This window comes from Gadus chalcogrammus, chromosome 13 (assembly GCF_026213295.1).
Source record: "Gadus chalcogrammus isolate NIFS_2021 chromosome 13, NIFS_Gcha_1.0, whole genome shotgun sequence".
Taxonomy (NCBI): Eukaryota; Metazoa; Chordata; class Actinopteri; order Gadiformes; family Gadidae; genus Gadus; species Gadus chalcogrammus.
This window is the reverse complement of record NC_079424.1, coordinates 18,892,665-18,908,512: the sequence shown is the minus strand read 5'-3', so window position 1 is coordinate 18,908,512 and position 15,848 is coordinate 18,892,665. Positions and strand designations below refer to the sequence as shown.

Genomic DNA, 15,848 nt, shown 5'->3' with positions numbered 1-15,848 from the left:
TCTGGGAGGGGCCTTTTTGCGGTTTCGTAGTCCAGGCTCAGGGCCAAGGCAGACGGGGCCTCTGCTATCAGGGCCCTGGTGCTCTTCAACAACCTCCCGGAGGAAATCAGGCCGGCCAACTCCATACCATCTTTTAAATCTCTTCTAAGACATATTTTTATCCAATAGCCTTCTTATGTATAATTAATAATTATTTGTGTATAGCAGTCTGCTGCTATGTATAGCAGGCAGTTGCTATGGAGAGGAGTTCTTACTGTATCATGAGCGGAAGCAATCTAAATATTTATAAATCACTGAAATCCTTTTTTGTTTTTTTTTGTGGTAATTTGTGTCTGATTATTGATTTATTTAGTAATCAGCCATGAAATAAGCGAGCTTATGTTCAGGGTGATTCAAGACCTGCGTTACCCCATCAAGAGTTAACCCACGCTAATGACCTGCTTGCTGCACATTATCAGTGGCTGGACAAGGGAGGCAAGAATCATTCGAGCCGCAAAGCTTGTAACAAAACCTACTCTGCTGAACATGATTGGCCCTAAGGCCACTCTTTAACAGCCGGGCGCGGCTGACGTAACCCAAGGAACAGGGCGGAGGCACGTACCAGAGAGCAGCATGGGGTCGTGCTCCGTGTCTTTCTTCACGTGGTCCGACTCTCCTGTCAGCGAGGACTCGTCGATTTTCAAATCGTTTCCCTGAATCAATATTCCATCAGTAGGCAGCAGGTCACCTGGATAGATAGATAGATGGATAGATGAATAGATGGATAGATGGATAGATGGATAGATAGATACAGACACAACTTTATTAATCCCCCGTAGGAGTCAATTGCTTGTTGCAATGGCCCAGCAGCAGTGGAAAAACACCATAAAAAAAAAATACAAAGTACGAATGCAAACAAAAATAGACGCTAAGGTTAAAATGCTAAACTAAATACTAAAGTAAGGAAAAGACAAGACAAACAGAACAAAAACACCAAAAAAGTAGACGGTATAAACAAATTAAGTTGGAGCGACCGGGATCACACAAAGTCAAGTTTAGCAACACACGCACGCACGCACGCGCGCGCGCGCACGCACGCACGCACGCACGCACGCACGCACGCACGCACGCACGCACGCACACACACACACACACACACACACACACACACACACACACACACACACACACACACACACACACACACACACACACACACACACACACACACACACACACACACACACACACACACACACACACACCCCCATACACACACAGCCCTTTCCCCGCCTCCTCACCGTATTTGATCTGCGCGATGTCGCCCACCACCAGGTCGGCCACGGGCAGTTGGACCACCTGACCATCTCGGACCACCTGGAACTTCTGCTCCTGCTGGATGCGGCTCTGCAGCCCGCGGAACTGCTTCTCCTTGGACCAGTCGTTGAACGCCGTCACCAGCACCACGCACACCACAGACAACAAGATGGCCGCTCCCTCGATCCAGCCCGCCTCCCCCTCGCCTTCTTCCCCGCCGGCCGCCGCGCCACACGCTTGGGGGGGGGGGGGGGGGGGGGGGGACAGGGGAAGGCTTAGCACTGAGGGCCGCGGGTACAGAGGAACAGCGAGCATCTCCTGCTAGACCTGGTTTAATTCTTTCTCCTTTCTACCGATGGTTTCTGGTGTCAGGACCTGTTTTATTGTAATTCTTTTTTCAAAATGTTCAATATCCAGACACTTCCATTTCACAGATGGTTACCAGGTACGCCGTTGGTTTATGAGACGCATATCTAAACACAGAAGGAATTTGTCTTGGTGCAAAGAAACACACAAGCAATAAAATACATTTGCTATGTATCTTAGTGAAGTTATGTTTGTACAATATACGATTTGGTAGGATTATTTTCGGCCACAAATGTCAATTTTTGGCATCAATCACATTTTCTCTTTCATTACATTTCGGCCCCTAAATCATGCCCCCCCCCCCCCCCTGACACATAGGAGACGGAAGCCTTTCACAATGCAGTGACCTTCTCAAAATGTCCTCCAAGCCCCCCCCCCCCACACACACACACACACACACACACACCCTGCACTTCCCCATCCCTGTACATTTATTTCCTTCTTTTAGCAAATGAATGGCCAGGGGTCTACCGGTCTGGCATTGACAAATGGAAGGATAATTGGAAACACATCGAGTGTCATTCCCGCTCCCCTTAACCCTGATACATGTGTTATTCAGGAAGCCACGGTGCTTCAGACCTCCATGTCTAACCGTCTGGCTGAGGCCGCCAGGGGACTAGAGAACCCCTGGACTGCCTAACAATGGCTGGCCATACTGGGAGCCCATATATATATATATACATGTGTATTATCCTGGCTATAGGGACAGCTTTAGCAGCGTTGGTGTGTTAAGCTCTTTGATTCTGCTAAGGCTGGAGGAAGGGCAACAGTGGGGCTGCATGGGGCTGGCTTCTGCTAACCAAATGCATACTAAGAAACAGGCTTCATTGGAAAGAATTAACAACTAGTAAAGCTGATGGGGATGGTCACAGGGATTAAAGCACTGAGTGTGTCTATTTAGAGAGCTATTAAGGTTTCATCATTAGAGGAAAAACACTGGCCCCTTAATTGTGATCCGACTAAATGTTTGGATGAGTTCCACCATTGAACAGGTTTAGAGATGCGGATGCACTCTCTCTCAAACACACACAAATACCCTACAAATGATAAAAACATGCACAAATAAACACACAGACACTGTAAATAAACTCAGATAAGCACACACTGACACAAACATTCACAAATATGTACGCGCTAAGATTATCGTAGCTGTCCTTGGTGCTGAAAGGCCAACAGATTCAGAGGTCATTCATCAGTACCATATGCCCACACACCACCGTCTATTGGATTCACTTTCACTAACTTTGTGTCTACTGTTGCAGCCCAGACCGGCTCGATTTAAACGTCTGATATTGGAGAAGTTATGTACCCAATACCAGTGCCTCTATTTATCAACAGCTGTTGCAGTGAAAACCCTTGCCAAGTGTTATACAATGGAGGGTTTTTAAAACAGAGGGGCTCTAAACCAGACAATTTTAATCTAATAATTAAACACGAATAGGCGTCCCGACCAACTCAATACAGCCGGTCACACTGCGTAAATTAAACCGAATGCCTGCAAACCGTTGTTCAGCCTGATTAATATTTTGCTGCTGTTTGTTTTTCGGCACACATTGAAGCACAAACTACTAACAACTTTTTGAAGACAGAAAGATGTCCCATCTGTTGTACGCAGGTTGGGTTAACATGTATTTTAAACTCATGTTCATGTGTCATCCCCCGTGCTAGCGTTTGATTGTGAAACCAAAGTGCTGGAACTGCAGGGCAACGGCAGAATGGTGTTGAAAGCCCTGGGGTGCACGTTTTTGCACATCCTTTGTTTGATATCCAAGCAATTAAGGGATTTAATATTTGAATACATGTAAATGAGCCAAGATAACACCCTGCCCACACGCTTTTCACCCGTCACTGTTACCCACAGATCCACTCGAGTGAATTTGCAGAATATAATAATTCACATGTACTCCGTGTGAGCAGAAACTGGCATACAGGCATATCTTCAACACAGACCTTTCGTCAAATGATTCTTTTAGCATTACTGCCCACTTCATGTTGGCTTTGCTGAGCAAATGATAACATAAAAACACCTACGAGCATCTTGAGTGACTGCTTAATAACAAGGGAGTGTTGAGTGACAATGTATGTGGTTAAATAGCACTTGATCGTTGAGCAAAATCTGGATCCAAAGCGTTTAGTGATTTATCGAGCATAAGAATCAGATAGAGGATATAATGTTTAGATTGTTCTTCCACTGCCTAATGGCTGATATCTCAACCAATTGATCAACCAGCATTAGAAACATGGCCATCCGTATATCGGATGAACTATTGATAAACTATGATTGTTTACAAACACACGTATACGTATACCTTGTTGGCTCTTTAAAGGTCTGAACTGGGCTGAAGTGGGATGCAGGCGCCCCTGTTCTGTGTGAGATGTACAGCTCTACAGATTATATCTCGTGAGGATGATTGGTCCCCTTGGCAGAGTAATTGAAATCCATTTTTGTGATAGTGCCGCGAGTCCTGATTGATCCGGCTGACTCAGCAGCTCATTATGGCCACCGTCCTCATTTCCTGCTTCACGCCTCGCGGGGCTGATGTATGGTAGCTCAAGGTTATTTCTTTAGTCAACCCTTCATTAACCTCCACAGTGCCCAGCGCCAGCCATCGTGCACGCGCATTACATTTCACACACGCAAGCACAGGCACACACTCATGCATATACAGACACAAGACCATCCCTACACACGTACACACACACACACACACACACACACGCACACGCACACGCACACGCACACGCACACGCACACGCACACGCACACGCACACGCACACACACACACACACAGACACAGACACAGACACAGACACAGACACAGGCACACGCACACGCACACGTACACGTACACACACACACACACACACACACACACACACACACACATGCATACATACATACATACATATAAAGACAAGAAACACACAAACTCAAACATGCATACCTAGCATACACACACACACACACACACACACACACACACACATACATACACTCATAAATACACACAAAGAGAGAGACATATACAGAAACACACACACACACACACACACACACACACACACACACACACACACACACACACACACACACACACAGCGCTTGCTCCCCGCGGTAAGAGTACCTGACCCCTTGCCTTGATCAAGGCATGCTGTGCTGCATAGACATGCACCAATTTTATGTCCCTGCAAAATAAACTACAATTGCTTTAATGTTGCAACCTTAAACATCACTTCAAAGACTTCCATGTAAATAACTGTCTGTTCAGTCACCATCTATCGTTGAATGAGATAACACAATGTTAATTGAGCGTATGGCCCACTGGCAAAATATTCTGAATATTCAGTATTATGAATATTATGAACTGGATGCCTGTCCCGACATTCCTGCTTTAAGAGATGTGTTTTCCATCACCCAGCAGTGGTTGTTCAACCAGAGAGGGTATGGCGATTAATTTACATCCCTCCTATTCCATACGAGAGTTTAGTATATCCCATAAATGTATCTTTGTTTTGTCCAACACAAGAAAGCACATCCAAACTACCCTGGCTAGTTATTCTCCAATAGTGCCAGCAGATAAACAGATCCAGTTTTGATTCTGTGTATACAGGCCACTGCTCATGCTCACAGACTTAGAGACTGATGTGGGCAGTTGGAATTCTGAGCAATGACGGTGGCTGCCATTAGGCAGTGTGATGATTATTAATTCTGAGTGCATAGCAACATCATTTGCAAGGGTAAGTGTAGGTGGGTGTGTTTTTAAACTGATTGGAACGCAGCCTAAGCATCCCTACTCATTCAAATAGAAGTGCTAATTTACTGGTTGTATGAATGTACATAGATCGACCAAAGAAATGCCTCTTTCTTTTTAACCAACTCATTCCATCGCAACCGGTGAGGCGAAGTCGCAAAGATTCCAACGTTCCAAATTCTCAGCGGTTCTAATTCTTAGAGTCTTTCCATCCGTGAGAATGGACAGTGGCAGGTAGAACATGATACAGCTATGGGATCTGCTAAACACTTGTTTCGGAATAGAAAGGATGTCATTAATCGCCTAGTTACCCAATTTCACAACGCCCGTACACCGAGACACGGTGTGAGTTGAAACAAAATCATGGCTGAATTACACCTCGACATAGACCACGTCAACAGCTAACCCGGGGTCTTGGAGGAAAAACCTGGCCAAACCCTTTTAGGCGAGCAGCATGCATTTTGGACAGAGTGAACGCGGAGGTGGCGGTAGCTCAGGTCGTACAGCGGGTTGACTGGTCACTGGAAGGCTGCTAGTTCAATCCCCGGCTCCTCCTCGAGGGTCGAGGTGTCCCTGAGGAAGACGCCTAACCCTGAATGGTTGTACGTCGCTTTGGATAAAAGCGTCTACAAAATACCCTAAATGTTAATGTGGATGAACGCTCTGAAGGGTTGGTCATGACTCACAGTCTACGGAGGTGTCTCCGGGCGGCCGGTAGAAGGACAGGCCCAGGGAGACAACGGCGGCCACCTCCAGGATGATGAGGGTGACGTCCTGGAGGGCCTCCCACACCAGCTCCAGGAAGGTCTTTGGCTTCTTCGGAGGTATCGTGTTCTCGCCGTACACTTCTCTCCTCTTGTCCAGGTCGGCCTGGGAACTGGTCAGACCTGGGACCGAGACGGGGGGGGGGGGGGGAGGGAGAGAGAGAGGGAGAGAGAGGGAGAGAGAGAGAGAGAGGGATCAAGTAAGGGGTGTGTCAGGTCATCCGTCATGTCCACGTCATGGGTCGATGGTTATCCATTGATCTGAAGTAGTCTCTCCGATACACTAATGGGGGGCGCTGGGCCACTATTGAATAATAAAAAAAAATTTTTTTATCAAATACATTTATTTTGAATTCCAGATGAAAGAGCTGAAAACATTGATCAGGCCATTTGACCCTGTTACACCGTCTGGCTTTATGAGCCGCGGCAACGCCCAAGGACCACTGCCACAGTGTGCACTGGCTGCTATCGACTAAAGTCTCACAGCACTGTATTTGAGTACAATTGAGTTGAAGTAAAGCAGCGTGGTTTAGGACACTTTCACAGCTTCGATTTATGTCCCCCTTTCAATGAGATGGACATGAGTAGTCAATAAATGGATGGTTTCCGCAAATTGAGCCTGTGTTCACAAGTGCACAAATATGCAAACACACACACACACACACACACAAACACACACAGAGAAACAGCAAATAGCTTGTTGGTTTTCATAAATTAGTTGAAATTACATTTAGACTGCCACTCACATGCACACCCATATGCACGCATCGCGCACACACACACACACACACACACACACACACACACACACACACACACACACACACACACACACACACACACACACACACACACACACACACACACACACACACACACACACACACACACACACACAAACACACATAAACACACACAGATACTAGCAGGACACAATAAGCAAGAGTCTGAGAGAAAGAGAGAGACAGAGGGAGATAAAGAGTCACAAAACGAGGGAGATAATGACAGGAGCAGTGAGTCTAAACCAGGGTGAGTATAAAAGGAGAACAGTTCCTGGCGTCCTACGTAGGAGAATGCCCTGGTTGCAAATAGATGGCACTATAAATATGCTCATTAGCCATTCTCCTTAATTGTCTCCATGAGAGAATCTAGCACGCTATTCCATTGATCTTCCCGGGCCACTGCTTCGCATGCACACACACACACACACACACACACACACACACACACACACACACACACACACACACACACACACACACACACACACACACACACACACACACACACACACACACACACACACACACACACACACACACACACACACACAGTGTGCACATGATACCATGCCATTGTGCGTACCAAGACTTCTGTAGAAAGGCATTGGGTTAAACAAATGGGGAACCCCATAAAGTGATGAGCAGCACAGTGCGCACACAGGCTTAAACACACGCCAATGCTTGAGTCACCTACTGAGAAAGTGCGGTGCCAGGTACCAGAAAAGAGTCCACTACTTTTAGAAATGTATGTTTCGATAAGTTAGTTTGAATGTGTTTGTGTTTGTGTGTGTGTGTGTGTGTGTGTGTGTGAGTGTGTGTGTGTGTGTGTGTGTGTGTGTGTGTGTGTGTGTGTGTGTGTGTGTGTGTGTGTGTGTGTGTGTGTGTTGCAGAATTCAAGTTTGATAAGGTGAAATGCAGTTGATGCAATAAATGGCTCAATGCTACGATTGGTTACAGTGTCTGTCTGGATGGCTTCTCGCTCCATCTCTGCCAAGGACATGAATATACAACTGCAGCAAGGCACCATAACTCTAGGCCGCACCAGTACCGATCACCTCCCAGCCACATCTTCACTGCCTGCATTCACAACAATTCATTGGATTCATGGATCATTAATCTGTGTGACATCCAGAGAGGAGATGGGAGGAAGGGGGGGTGAATATAAATGAATTCATATACACTAATCCCCTCCACTCTATTTCTATTTGGCCCTGTCTTGAGGCACGGCTAGCTTGTAATAGGATGCAAATGTGTTCTTCTTTCACAGGGGCCCCAATGGTGAGGCGTTAAAAGTAGAATATCGCCGTCCTCAGCAGTTTTTTATTACAGGCTAAACTTCGAGATGGCACTTTATTTTAACCTTGTTAAAAAGTCGTGCAGCCAGTCCTCTATAAATGGCTCGGAGTTTGTGTGTGAGCGTCCCTTGCAATCAAGCCCCCTTCAGTGGTTAAATGCGTACATTTTACCCTGCTCCGGCGGTAGTATATATGGCCAATTCGGGAGCATTGACGGCTGCTTGCTGGTGACTTATATATTGGGCTCCGGTGACTAAAATATTGGGCTCCCTCCCAAACATACGGTTACTCCTGGGGAGATCCCTAGGGAGACAGGGGAGAGCTCACTGGTCAGCTGAGTCCAGGGATGAGTCATGACCGCTTAGTATTCCATGCAGAAGGCTTTTGCTATGTTGGAGTTGGCGCCATTTGGCTGTATTGGTCATGTTAGACCAAAACAGGTCGACCAAAGGAAGAATAATTTAATGAGGAGAGAATACTTCATAGTCTGATGAATATTATATGCATATTGTATATGACATCAGACTCTTAATACCATACCTGTTTAGCTCAGCAGTCTCTGAATCCATTTTACTTTATATTCATTGTATTGTTAAGCAATTCTTTTTATTTTTTTGCAATTTTACACGAAAGGCTGATTGATTTAATAGGAGTGTAGGGTTTACCTTTTCAAATTCAGATTCAGATTTGTATATCTCCCAAGAAGGCCTATAGGTTGTAGCTTACCCTATACACACGACGTAAAATTACTTCAGACAAGGCAAGTCATTTGTCAGAAGCCACAGATCAATGTGCATAGGTCAGTACAAGGAGACAACGAGCAGCAGTAAATCAAATAAAACCCTGGTTATGGTTCATATAAATAACCAAATTTAAGGGTTCAAAATGACTTCTGTCTGTGTTTAAAAGCCTAATAGCAGCAGTGAAGGACCTAGTGCATCGGTTTACTGTTACAGCATTTAGTCAATTAGTGCCAGTTGGTGATTTGTACCGAAATCTGTCAGTCAACCAGTAAAGGTAGACTGACCAGTAAAGGTTTGTATGTTTGCTCTGGTGCTGTGCTAGAGGACATAAAGGACACTGAGCCAGCAGTATAAACGTTCGTAGCTAGCAGTGACGCAAACATGTGGAGAGAAAAAAAAGTCTCTTTGATGAGACTTTCCTCCTCATTACTCCTCAATCTGGTCCCTCCTTACCCCTCCTCTCTTTTCCCATTTCTCCTCTATAATTCCTCTATAAGCCTAGGCTAATATTCTCGGCTTGTAATATGAGGAGGAATCAAAGTGGGTGGTGACAAGTGGCGGAGGGACAGTTAATATGCAGACGTGGTGAAAGAGACAGGAGCGGGCATTTTAAAAGCATGTAGCATTCATCCTGCAGGGAGGGGGAATAAGACTCTTCAGTCAGTCAGTGGAAACAGGATGGCTTACTCTAACAGTTGGCCCTTTTTTGCAACGTCGCTAAAAATAGATCACCATGGAAACGCTATGCATCCAACTCGTTGAATGGAAAGACCCAAGACTTGAGGAATGTGTGTCCGTGCATTTGTGTGTGTGTGTGTGTGTGTGTGTGTGTGTGTGTGTGTGTGTGTGTGTGTGTGTGTGTGTGTGTGTGTGTGTGTGTGTGTGTGTGTGTGTGTGTGTGTGTGTGTGTGTGTGTGTGTGTGTGCGTGTGGTTGCATGTGTGTCGTGCACTGAAGAGAAAATAGCAAATAAGCTAAATCCATAGTGGTGACCTTCAAATGTCCTTGGTAGAAAATGGATGATTAGCAGTAGAAAGTGCACACTCAAATCCAATCTGTTTATGGTATTTCACTCAACAGTGTACACTCTGAAGTGCATTATTCTCAATAGCCCAATTATATTGAACCATACATGGAACTGCATTATATAAAGTCAACACGTGTCGTGAACACATTATGACTTGAAATATTCATGCTTGTAGAGCCTCATAGGTATTTGACACTTCAACTTTCATACAAAATCCTGTATGCGTGCATGCTCTGTTTATTTCTCCGTCTGCCTGTTCGTCTGTTTGCCTGCCTGTTTGCCTGCCTGTCTGTTTGTCTGTCTGTGTGCACATGCGCCAGACTGTCACCAGATTTCCAATTCAACATCTTTCCTCCCACCTCCTCCTTCACAGAGCTGAGCAACATCACATCTCAAACAAGTCGCCATGGAAACCGTGGGCTACCGCGATGATGCCAAACAACAATAAAGTATTGATGTGTGATTTTTCGGCTAAAAATCAATGTGGGGGACGTGCAGTCAGCCAGCCTCTTCTCCCAGCAGTACACACAGAGAGCAACAAAGACGAGGTCCGGGCTCAACTGAAGACACAAACAAAGACAGCGAACTATAAAAGAGAGGGACGGAGGCTGGTCGTGGTCAGGGTAAAATGATGAATAATCAGCCAGCAGACAGCTAAAAAAGTGGATGATTATGGTGCTCTGATTGAAAAGATGGAGGGCCTGTGAAATATGTCACGGTGCCCTTGGGATCGACCTTAACAATAATGACACCATTTTATGACACAAATGGAAGGTTTTGTCTCTCGGAACGGAATATAAAATGGCAGCAATTATCCAAGGCGCTGCTTATCTCACAAGGATGCTATGAATAACATCCGTGTCAGAATATGTTGGGGTATAATGACAAAATGGTGCAGAAAAGAGCGAGAACAAGGGGGTCATGAATATAATAGGAGACAAACATAATGAATGCCTTTCGAAGGAAAGGCTTTGAGAAGAATGTAGAGAGATGAGACGTTCCCTACTGATAGCTCTGCCACAAGCTAGATTCATCTGAACATATTTGACCTCATGGATTAGATGAATATTGTTGTTTTAGCTTGCGTGTAATCCAGTGGTTCCCAACCTTGGGGTCAGCACCACTTGGGGTCTGCGGATATGGAGTCGCAGGAGATTGCTTACATACGTTGAAAAAATTTGATGATCCATTTTAGCAAACCATTTTTCTATTATTTTGTACAGATCTCATAGTACAAATGGACTACCTCATAATATATAACCACGCGCAGAGTACTACTAATCATTTAGTGTGTAGAAGAGCAATAAGATCTATTCTCAAAATTGTTCACATCTAGAAATGGGGTCAAGGTCCCTATAAGGATGGGAACCACTGCTGTACTGACATTATTATATTCTATAGATTATTATATTATTTACTTGGTTGTTGTTTTTTTCATATAAAAAAAAAAAAAAGTAAAACCCTTTTCTTTTTTTCTATTACAAATTGGGGTTGACGAGGTTCAAAGCAAAGGTGGAGTCAAAGCCAGAGAGCGCATTTCATTTCATTTGCCACACATGAAATACAAGTTTAAAGATATTGATCTCAAGCTGGAGGCTTCATCCTGCTCTCTGTCGAGCAAACACAACATTATGTAGGATACATCTGAGGAACAAAGAGCACCATCACAGGGAAACACACATCTATAGGACACACACACACACACACACACACACACACACACACACACACACACACACACACACACACACACACACACACACACACACACACACACACACACACACACACAGACACACATTCCTATTTCAGGAGTCATGTTTTAAATACTTGGACCACACAAACAGTCAAAGGCGAACCACAACTGTTTGCTACGACTGAGCCCAAAATATTTCCATGGGTGACACACCGACAAAAAAGCACCCTTAGGCGCAAAGACTCAAACACACACAGACACACAGTCAAACAAACTCACATGCACACACACACACAGACACACACACACACACACACACACACACACACACACACACACACACACACACACACACACACACACACACACACACACACACACACACACACACACACACACACACACACACACACAACTATAGGTGAGTCATAAATACACACCCACTCACACGTACACATTCCTTTTGCATTTTTTCCCATGGGCAATCGAGCAATGGCGTTCTCACACTGTCACCAGGGAACGAGAGCCAGGCCACGGCAGATGCGGAGGCCCACAGCGTGTGGGCTCAACAGAACGTGGACTGTTGGGGTGGTCATGGTCCACGCCATCACATCACGCTGTCGTGACGGGGAAGGAATCACACACACACACACACACAAACACACATACACGACGTGTGCTGTATATAAATGTAGCGATTGCATACCAAGTAAGCGGCCGTGAATCACTGTGTGTGTGTGCATGCGTGTGTGTTGCTTTTATTCAGCAAGTGGGGACATCTTTTAGCAGGCAGCAGCTGTCTCAGAAGTTCTGCTTGACGTTCTTACGCTTACTGCTACATGACGATGGCACGGTAGTGCATTAAAGCCCACGACGGATTTATCCGTGATAAACTAGACCTCAGCCGTGAACGACCCATGATTGGAGTTTAAGAGTTCCATTGTGTATCTCACACCTCCTCTCTGTGGCAGAAAATAACGTGAAAAAAGAAAGGAAATAAAATTATCTTTAAACTTCGAAATGTCGTCTATAAGGGAGGGGGGAAGACCATATCCAGATTTATACATAAGACAGTCACGATTTTAGGGCAGCACAATCTCAAGCGCTCCTCGAATGACACATGGCACACAGAGAGGGCCGGTAAAGAGACAGAAAGGGGCCGGCAAAAAGGTTGCAGGCCCAACGGGATGTGTTCCAGTCTATGCTCATGGGCCGGACGCCACTGGATGAAGGAATTGCGGTGGTTGCGTGGCACCATTAGGCATGCGGTTTTACCCTGATCACGTCTTCCCTTCTGGCGCAAACAATTTCAGACGTCACTTCCTTCTCCAAGCTGTGGGCCGGAAGGGTGGAGGGGTCAGCAGGTGGAGGAGAGTTAGAGAGCGGCTCTTGGTTCCTGTCACAAGCAGTGCACGAACCCTGGAGCTACACAGACCATGAAAGCGTAGCGTCGCATTGCTTTTTGACCTGCTTCACCGACCGCGTCTCTGGCGCATCAGTGCCGCGTTGGGAGCAACAAGAGCAACATGTCGGATATGTTCAGGACACAATCCTCAAAAAATGTTCAGATGTATGTGTGACCAATCGTGAAGTGTTAATGTTAACACATTTGACACGTGTGCAGCTTCCCCCCTGCAATATGCAATCGCTAGGGCTTTGCCTTATTTTTTTTAATGCTTTGACAGGGGTGGTGATCGGCGGTCAACGCAAACAGAATCAAATAACCTTCAGAAGTGCAGTCAACCAGGAGATTTCTGCTTCCAAAGCCTCCTCTCTCCTTTCCTCAGAATAAGCTCACTGTGTTCAGATGCTGTGCTCATCGTTGCAAAGTATGAGGGGGGGGGGGGGGTCGTTGGTTAGTTTTGGTAGTAACCAATTTGATAGTTTTGATGAATTTGCACTGAAGGACTAGCACTCTTCAGCAGTAGCGTGCAGTGACCCGTAATTTCAGTGGAGCAGAAACTACTGAGCAGAAACACCACTCGCCATATCTGCATCTGATATAGAAATGACGAAAGATACTGGCAGAATAATTTGAGTTAAAACGACAACAGCAAAATGACCATGGGGCAGACTACTTTACGACCATTCACCATTTCACGTGGATTACAATTCATATTGCAGCCTGCAGGGTTATGCGATAAGAATACGGAAGAACGCGGTCACTGAGCTGCCCCGCCCCAAAATTGCATGACGCGTTAAACTCAACTAGAATCGCCTCCAACATCGTCATCAATTTTATGTCAACAGACCAAAAATAGTCGGAAAGCCTACAGAAACTATTGACAGTTAATGTGACAATCACATTATTAAAAATAGACTTGGATCAATGATTTGCTGAGGAACACTTTTTGGGAGCATGCTTTTGCAAGTAGTTCGCTGCCCCATCTGCCCATATGGACGGCACGCGCCTGCTATTCACTAAAAGAGAAATCCCATTGGCAGTATTTTGGGGGACGGATGGCCATAAAAGGAGAGCACATTGCAACCTATTCTATTCTTGCTGGATAAATGCCCACCCCATTGATAGAGATAGATATGGACAGGGCTTTGGTTTCCTTTGGCCTCGTAAACATTGAAATATCAAAGCCCTTCTTAACCCCTGCAACAAGATGCTTTCTTGCTTAGTCTAGCAGAGGGGTAAGAGACAACAAATCAAGTTGAGAAAGGAAACAAGGCTTAAAGTCCTCTCTCACTCTCACCCTCTCTCTCTACCTCTCTCTCTACCTCTCTCTCTCTCTCTCTCTCTCTCTCTCTCTCTCTCTCTCTCTCTCTCTCTCTCTCTCTCAGGAAAACCTAATATAACTGAGTTAGTTTTGTTAAATATTTGAAATACAGGGTGCTCCCTTATTTTACGTCCCCTTGGCTTCCAATGTGTCCACGCATGTTTGTGCATCTAAAAATTATGTTGATATGACCATCTTAATAATAATGTTACCTTTAGGATACAATGCACTTTCTCCATGCACTGTGTTGTACTAGGTTAACTAAAAGTGGGTATAACAAGGTAATGGGAACACAGCTTATCCAAAAGTCAGCTGCTCTGGCCCTGCAGCCTGAATCCCCACTGCCCTGAATGTATTCTGTAAACTGTATACTGTCCGTTGGACACCATGTGCGTACGTGTGCGTGAACACAGCCTATAACCTGTTTCTGTTGTGTGTTACTTTCGGCTTCCTTCTTCTCTTTGCTTGTTTGTATCTTAAGTGATATTATTGGCAATGTACTGGGTATTTATTATGTGTGTGTGTGTGTGTGTGTGTGTGTGTGTGTGCGTGCGTGCGTGCGTACGTGCGTGCGTGCGTGCGTGCGTGCGTGCGTGCGTGCGTGCGTGCGTGCGTGCGTGCGTGCGTGCGTGCGTGTGTGTGTGTGTGCCTGAGTGTGTATGTGCTTGCTTGAGTGCTCACATGCAGGCGTGTGCTTGCAGGTGTGTGCCAAGTTAAAATTAATCATTATTCACTCATGCATTTCTATTTATCCATATACATAATTTGCACAATCAAATAATTCAAACAATTCAGCATGTGTACACTGTTACCTCCACACTGAAATGTGTCGTACATCAAATAACTATTGAACCGAGAGCAGGGCTGCTACAGTGCTGACGCACTGATTAAATGGTTTAAATTCATTTCAGCCGGCGGATTAAAGCCACACACCTGTGTCCCCACCAGACTGCCACAGAGCCTAGGGTGTAGCAGCAGGGACAAGGGCGTGTAGGTACACCATACGCACGGGTGAAGAGTCACTCACCAAAAGAACCAACGTGAGATCTAGATTAAATGTATGACCTATTCAACAAACAAGACCTATTCAACAAACAAGGTAAGCAACATTTTTGTAGTTATCATTTTGTACTTCTGCTTAATCCAATCAGATCCCAAAGGTTCACCTTTGGGGAGAGTGATGCCATGCTAATCTCCTGTTTTACATGGGCACAAGAGATGATACAGAGGTAGATACTTTCTGAATGGGAAGGTGCTGAATGAAATGGAATTCCTGTGAGGGGAGATCCCTGCGTTATCATTAAAACATGTCACCCCCCCAAGAGCTATTACACCACTATTTAAAGCGTCTTTATTTCAATGGATATTATGGGATGTGGACTGAATAGACAAGGAGTCTCC

General features: G+C 45.3%; 1 protein-coding gene across 1 annotated transcript in view; it reads right to left on the bottom strand.

The window, feature by feature from the left end:
* atp2b2 (ATPase plasma membrane Ca2+ transporting 2) overlaps positions 1 to 15,848 on the bottom strand; it is a 61,825-nt gene that overhangs the window by 35,495 nt on the left and 10,482 nt on the right. The window contains exons 2-4 of the mRNA XM_056606423.1: positions 6,102 to 6,302; positions 1,281 to 1,532; positions 602 to 727 (exon numbers count right to left, since the gene is read on the bottom strand). Coding sequence (XP_056462398.1) covers positions 602 to 727; positions 1,281 to 1,532; positions 6,102 to 6,302 — 579 coding nt within the window. The remainder of the gene's footprint in view (positions 1 to 601; positions 728 to 1,280; positions 1,533 to 6,101; positions 6,303 to 15,848) is intronic.